At 31.7% G+C, this 7,876-nt stretch overlaps 1 protein-coding gene across 1 annotated transcript; it reads right to left on the reverse strand.

Annotated features, from left to right (window-relative positions):
• Nucleotides 1-3,616: 3,616 nt before the first annotated feature.
• Nucleotides 3,617-7,324, reverse strand: LOC102603506 (WAT1-related protein At5g64700-like). Its single transcript, XM_006347579.2, has 7 exons — nucleotides 7,141-7,324; nucleotides 6,986-7,051; nucleotides 5,133-5,249; nucleotides 4,814-5,039; nucleotides 4,572-4,730; nucleotides 4,241-4,392; nucleotides 3,617-4,120 (listed from the first exon to the last, which is right to left on the reverse strand). Exons 1-7 carry the CDS (start codon nucleotides 7,284-7,286, stop codon nucleotides 3,853-3,855), a joined length of 1,134 nt encoding a protein of 377 aa, XP_006347641.2. The 5' UTR covers nucleotides 7,287-7,324; the 3' UTR covers nucleotides 3,617-3,852.
• Between the last annotated feature and the right edge of the window lie 552 nt (nucleotides 7,325-7,876).

Below are 7,876 nucleotides of genomic sequence, written 5' to 3' on the forward strand. Positions count from 1 at the left end.
CTAAAGCACTCAAAATGTAACCTACATAGGAAGTCTGCCTGTTTCCATGCTTCAATAATCATGAATTTTTCTCTGTCTGGCATTTCAACAGCAGGCACTGGAGTTACTTCATTGGTAAATTTCTGCAGACCAAGAGTGGTAAGCCAGAAAAATACCCGTTGCTGCCATCCTTTGAAATTCACACCAGAGAATTTTCCCGGTTTCTCTGCTGGTGGTACAGCAGTTTGGGTTGGTGCAGCAACAGCCACCGTAATATTGTCATTAGCCATTTCAGAATCTGTAACAAACATAAATTGATACAAATTACACAGTAAGCAATAACTTAAGTTGCAAACTTAACAGGAGTATAAAACCACGAAGGTTTTTCTCTCCACCAGAAACACAGATTAAAATGTATAAAATAATTTCCTTAAGATTGTTAGTAATTTGTGTTTAAAAAATAAGAATTACTTATTTCAATAAACTTTGCAGAAACACGAAGTAACCAAAGTTTAATAAATCAGTAAGAATAGATGAACATAAATTAATTGACAAAACTAAATTCTGTAAAAACGTACCACAATCTGGAAAAAATAGAATCAGAAAAGATCAAGCCCACTGAATGCACAGTGTCCCCTTAAGGAAATTATTCCCCTCTAGTATCCGAGGTTTGATTTGGAATATGTCCTCCCAGGATAGAATGATCTCAATCACCAGTGTATTGATACCCAAAACTCTGGTGTCAGCGAACCACTCAACAGCAGTAAAGTACAGAAAGAAATTTTGTGCAGAAGAAGAAGTAGAAATCAGAAAAATTCGTAAGGAATAAGTCTGAGGAATCAATATATTTATAGGCAAGAACTGGTTCCGAAAGGTTACAATCCTTTCAGAATCCACACGACCATTCATGAAAGTTTGCAAACTTTCAAACGGTCATGGTTGTTTCTGAAAGTTGCAACCTTTTAGAACAATCACTTCCAACGGTCTGAGTCGGGTCGGGTTAAATAACTAATTAATTAACTAAAATAATTAAAACAAACGTTGTCCAAAAAATAAATCTCTCGATCGATCACAATTCCGATTCTGAAGCCGAGCAACGACGACGGCGCGAGGGGTCCCTCTTTCCAACCCTTTTAACAATTAATAGGAGTGTTTCTATATTTAAACTCTCCTATTTTTCTTTCCACCACCGATGAGGGACAAATGTCTTTTCAATGAAGCATAAGAGGACTTTTCAAGTTCTCAACCTTTTCAAGTTCCCAACTTTTTCAAGTTCCTCTTTCATCTTCCCTCCATTTCCCATTAACTCTTGCTATATACCCAACAGTTCTAATATTACGACGACATTTAGGCCAAAAAGGATATTTAAGGTGTAGGTAAAACAAATAATTAATCAATTACGTATATAATTTGTCCCAGAAGCAGTACAGGTTATTTATTTTAGTATAGAGAAAAATGTGAACATTGGTAGATTCTGTCGACTGTCGGTTGATAGTAATGATTGATTGTTCTCATCACTATTATTCTACTGCCTAAAAAACAACAATAAACTAATTTAATTATTTTCTTAATATTTTAAAATGCAAAAGCAGACTTTTAATTGGTGTGTCGGTGAGCTAAGCTGGAGCTTTTTAAGGGACAGTTGGATTGCACAGCCAAGAATGCAGGACCGCTACACCACTTATATGTATCAAAACAAACCTGCCAAATTAAAAAAAAAAAAGAGTTTTTTTCTTTTAAATTTGAGCTACCATTATAGTAAAGGAAGACATAATGTTCTAATATAATTTCGACCTAACTCAATTTTGGAAGTTAGCTAATAAAATAAAGATTATTCAAAATCAAAGACCTCCAATTCATAAGTAAGCCTATATGGGACTCAACGCTCAAGTTTATCAACGTGCTTGATATAAAAGATTTATTTTCTATTGAAAAACTTTTTTACATCGGAAAAACTTCTCTAAAGTAAATATAATTATGATGAAGACTGAATAGTGCAAATAAGATAAGAAATTCAAGACAAATCCTAATATAATTGTGATAGTATATAATGTGAAACTTAATTCGAATGTAAGATTATTAGATATGCAAATAAAGTCTCATAATGAAAGTTAATAGTAAGAAAATGAATAACACATAAGGTGCACTAATTTCTTAATAATGTGAGTTTTTTAAGTAAAGTGTACAAGCTTGATCCTGTAACACAGACAATATCACAATATATTAAGATCATCATTTGATTTAATACAACAAAATTACTATGTATAAACTAATAATTTATCTTATATGTAAAAATGAAAATCTTCTCCGTTTGAGTATTTAACACAAGAGTTAAGAAAACAAATCATAGCGTTAGGCGCACCGACAGAAAATATTTCTGAACTCGTTTTATGGGTCCAATCCAAGACAACTATATACTACCAAGCATGAAATAACAAAAAAAAAAGGATGACTAATTTGTCATATACCATTCACTGAATCCATTTAGTACTAATTTGTCATATCCCATTCACTGAATCCATTTAGTAAGGTTTATATCTAAGATTAATTTAAAATAAGATTAACATACAAATTGGATCACTAATAAAACTCCATTTGGCACCATCTAAACTCTATTTTGAGTTTTGACTTTGCCTTTCCATTTTTTTAACACATCAAAAGCCAAATTGTCTCTGCTTGTCGCCAAAAGTCCAACAACAAAATCAAGTCTATAATTAATTTATCAAAAGTAGTTTAATGACTACGTCAAGCAAACAAAATCTCCCACTTTAAAAAGTCCTTTCAATGAAATAAATTTAATGTAAATATCAGTAATATAGAGATAGAGACTGATATTGTTCACTGTTCTTATAAAGACTCTTAGTATTGATCATAAAGGAATTCTTCTTTTTTGAGAATTACTTGTAAAATCTTTCTCTATATTCTGGTTAGCCCTCTCAAATGACAATGAGACCTCAACGATTGTTCACTATGCTGGACTATAAATAGATAGGAATGTCAAATGAACGAGTTTGGTTGAATTCAAGCTGGTCAAAATGAATTGTGTTAATAATGGCCCACAAGAGCATATCATAACCCATTCTACCTATTTTTTAACTAAAATTTCATCTATTTTTTATAATCTTTTAAAGTGTCTAGTAAATTGTTTTTCTTCGTTATGATTATATATAACATATCAAACAAAAAAATCTTTTTGTTTTCAATTAATTGACAACATATCGACCCAGATTTTAAATGGTTGAATTGGGCAGATCAATGTAGGTTGAGCAAATAAATAGATGGATGCATAACCCTTCCAACTTAAATGGATTGGATGAATCATATTTTAATGGGCTAATTTTGACCATCCCCCTTCGGAACACTTATTGAGTGGAAAATAGTTGTGAATATTCACTTTTATGACCGTTCAAGACCATAGAAAAAAGATTGTCAACTTAAATCACGAATTCTCCATAAATTCAGTATGTGACGACTGACGACATGATATTATGTTTATTTAACTAATTAACCAATCACAGTCTTAATAATATTGTCATTTGACAAAGTTAAAAACAAGTAAAGTAAAAGAAGTTTGACAGGCTACATAGTAGGACGCAAGTCCGAACCAAGTTGACTTGTATAGATTGAATGGCTTTTTCTTCTTTAATTTAAGTATTTTGTATACAAACACCTGAGGGTTTGTGACTCTTCAAATATTCCAAGGGACAAAATTGGTCCTTTTGGAATCTGAACAGCACACTCCTAGTTTTAAAAAAGAAAAAATTATACTCAATAATACTATGTTTAATACTCTTTTAATACTATGTTTTTGTTGTTGCACAAAATTGGTACTCTTTTCCCCTACATTAGCATCCACAATAACCTAGGACCATATCATATGCATTGTTTTTCTTTTTCTTCTTCTTCGTCTTCGTCTTGTTTTAGAATTGGACTAGCAACTTCTATTGTTGTCGATTGAAATCTAGCACTTTCGCGTGCTAAAATTGGTAATTCCATGTTTGAACGAGGCGTTATCACTTCAATTTCAGGTAATGGTGCTTCAGCGTCCCCTACATTTGGTGATCCAATTTGAGTGAACTCTTTACTTTTTGCCCGAAGGAATGAATACAATCCCACTATGATAAGAAACATGCCAAGCAAGCTGCAACGAATAAACAAGATGTAGCTAGTACTACTTAGTTTTTGGATCGTAAATAATTTTTTACTAGAAAATTAGCTATATATAACTTGAATTACATGAAAGATCGTTTTTTTTTTTTACCTTCCGATACTGATTTCTTGACCAAGGAAGAAAGCTTCCGCTATAGCTACAAAAATCAATGACAGAGGATTGAACATAGAAGGGTAAGTTGGTCCTCTTTTTGCAACTGCCGATGATATGATGCACAATGTTGCTGCCGTTGCCAATGTGCCCTGCAAAACGGATTCAGGATTAGAACTTTATGAGTTTGAGTAAGCAATTCTACCACAATCTAGTTGATTCACTAAATACAAAATCTGTTATTTATACTCATTTAGTATAGTTTATGAGAAAGTTACTGGATTCAGACGAACCTGTTAATGGGCCAATGTAGCTAATTAAGTATTCTTACCGAGTAAAAGATAGTAATTAGCTGCATATTGAGTCCAAGCGTCCAAGAGGCCTTTCTTCTATCAACGGATAGTCCAATTATCGCGCTTTGGATAGTTGCGATGATGGATATAATAAACGTTGCAGAATATTTGTACGGGAACACTTTGGACACCTTGGACTGTAACACAATTTAACATCATAAAATACTCGTCTTACATACATCGATTTTGAACAAAATAATACTCCGTAGTACAAGTTTACCTGTATAAGGAACCAACAACCGTAAGACATACAACTACACATCAAAAATATAGTCCCACGAAGCTTATGCTCATGATCATTGGAACTATTTTGATACTTGTGGTGATGACCGATATAGAAAACTTTCCCTTTGTAAAGAGTAATTGTCAATGCTCCAGCCAAACACAACATTGCACCTAAAAGTTTAATTTTACCAAGCATCGTCTTCAATCTTAGCTTTTCCACACTACAACAATTGCATGTATACAACGCAGATTTAAGACAATTAAAGGCTCGATCGATAAAAATTACATGTCCAAAACATGGACTAGTTTCTTACCGTGACACAGTTGAGAAGATAAAGGTCACAATTGGAATTAGATTGAGGAAGTTAGTAGCATATGTAGCACTTGTCTCTTTGAGGCCATAATAGAAAAGACCCATAGCCATGATGATCCTGTTACATAGGTATAAATATATTAAGAAGCTATGCTAAATTCTAGTATTAAATCAAATAACAGTGCAAATAATTGGTGATTGTAAGTATATATTACAATACATAATTAAGTATCCACATGATATACAAAGGAGGAATACTGATCAATGAAGAAAATATTTTGGAGATATTATTGGGCCTAGTCCATCCATAAAGCGGTGCTACTTAGTTACGTAATTGGCCCATTAATCCTTCACCTCAAGCCTTATGAATAAGCCCATTTGGGAAGATGTTAAATAAGTACATTCTTTTCTTCATCTTCATAATAGAAAGGGTAGAAATCTCCCAAAAAATCTTTATAATAGAAATGGTAAGGTTTTCAGTAGCAGGTTTTTACAATGTAGAATTTGAAATTTATGAATTTTCTCAACCACCTCATAGTGATCAGCGACTATGACGAATAGTGAAAGGATCTTTTATTATTGTCATCATTTCCGCAAGTTCTTACTTAGATGAGAGACAGACAATTATCGTGATTAAAGAATAATGATTGAGATTTAGTTAATCAAAGTAAGGTTCTAACCACGCATAAGATAACAAAGATTTTCTTATTAGTAATTTACTTTTCGATAAATCCTCCATTTGGAACCTTTTGAACTTCTGATTATTAGCTTCTATATTTTAAGTTATTTTTTACATGTTTATTTATTGAGTTCCCCTTTCTTTAATTTGTTCTTATTTTAGTTAATTAAATCTTAATTATTAATTTTAAAATGACACGTTTTCTCTATTCAAGTAGGAACTTGAAGAAATAGAGATAATAAGAAATGGAGTGAAGCCTAATCCTTTCTTGATAGAATAAATAAATAAAATCCCTTCATTTCTGGTTCTTAGCTAACCCAAAGTTCAATGAAATCTTAGCTTATTTACACTAAAATCTACCATACAATAAGATAACCAAATTGTACATAAAAAGATAATAAGATTAGTTAGTGCTAATCCATGACAAATAGAATCTTATGCAAGCTTATATTATCTCACATCACACTGTATACAACTTAATGCATGGTCCATAAACATACACCAAGTGCAAATCAACAAATTATCAGTAACACATAGTATATCTTACTTCCGAAATAACAGAGGCATTTGGTTTTACGAATTACATTAAATATATTATTCTCATTAGTTATCTGAAAAGTTAATTTTTTAAATTCAATTTGTAAATAGACATAAAAGATCATTTCCACAAAATAACAATAAGCAAGCTTATTAGTGATTTTTTAGTCCAATTTCACAAAAAATAAAGTAAGACAGTAAAATAACAATAACATATTTAATATAATTTCATAAATTGAATTCAAACAGAGTAATATGTATGCAGAATAAAATATGTATAGAGGAAAAAAAGGAAAAAAGAGACATTTGTTATGAAGTTATGAAAGGTGGCGCATGTATGTATCGTCATGAAATGGCTCAATTCCCCGTACGTGGGTTGTTAAACATTTAGTTACACAATCCATAAATACCACAACTCCCGTTCTTTGATTGGAAATAAATTATTTTGAGGTTAGTAATCCTAGGATAATTTATCCCACCATATATATGGGATAACTTATTTCATTAGGTGGGATAAGTTATCCAAATATGACAATCAAACAAGATACTTATTCCATCACTATTTTCTTATTCCTCACATCAATCAAACGACCGCTACTGTCATGAGTCATGACTCCTACTAAACAACAACAACTTACCCGGTTAATGCGATCATGAACAGCCAGAATAAAACTGACCACGTCACTTTCTTCATCAAACTATCCCTACAAATAAAAAATAAAATCGAAAAAAGATACATTAATCTACAAGAACACAAAAATTTCGACGATAAATATCAATAAAAGTAACAAACCTTTCCCAAATTAAAGCAAAAGGGGCTATGCATAGAGTAGCAACAAGATGACGGTAAGTCATGAGAGCAAAAACAAATGTCCCGTGACTTAATATCACTTTTGAAAGAAGTTGTAATCCAGTTGCTATCACTTGAACTGTTAACATTCCTATCAATACATTTGATCCTTTTAACTTTTTCTTTATCTCCATCATCTTCTTCATATTATTTCTGCTACACACAAAAAATAATAATGATATATAGAGAGAAACGAACGTACGTAAACTCACAATCTTTGATGTGTTACTTTTTTCTTTCATCTTCCCATGTTTTTAAGGAAATAACGAAAAGGGCAAAAGTATAAATATGAGCAGAGCAAAGTGTTCTCCTGGATACCAGCAACCACTTGAATGCCGAGTGGTTTCTTTGTGTGACAATTTATAATACATACGATTTTCCACTTCTATTTATGACTACTTAACCCATGTGTATAAATGAAAACTGTTGGGGAAAATCTCCTATATTATTAATACTAGGGGTGTGCACTATTCCAATTAAACCGAATAATTATATCAAATTAAATCAAATTTTTATTTGGATTGGTTTCGGAGTTTAAAAAATAAAAACCGAAAAATTGGGAAAAAAAACGAATTATATATATATATAATGTTTAGATTTAGAATTAAGTTGGAGTTAACCACTTTTGTCCCTCTTTGGTTATTGCCTTTCATGATGATTACATTTATATTTTATGTTT

This window comes from Solanum tuberosum, unplaced genomic scaffold (assembly GCF_000226075.1).
Source record: "Solanum tuberosum cultivar DM 1-3 516 R44 unplaced genomic scaffold, SolTub_3.0 scf00093, whole genome shotgun sequence".
Classification (NCBI taxonomy): domain Eukaryota; kingdom Viridiplantae; phylum Streptophyta; class Magnoliopsida; order Solanales; family Solanaceae; genus Solanum; species Solanum tuberosum.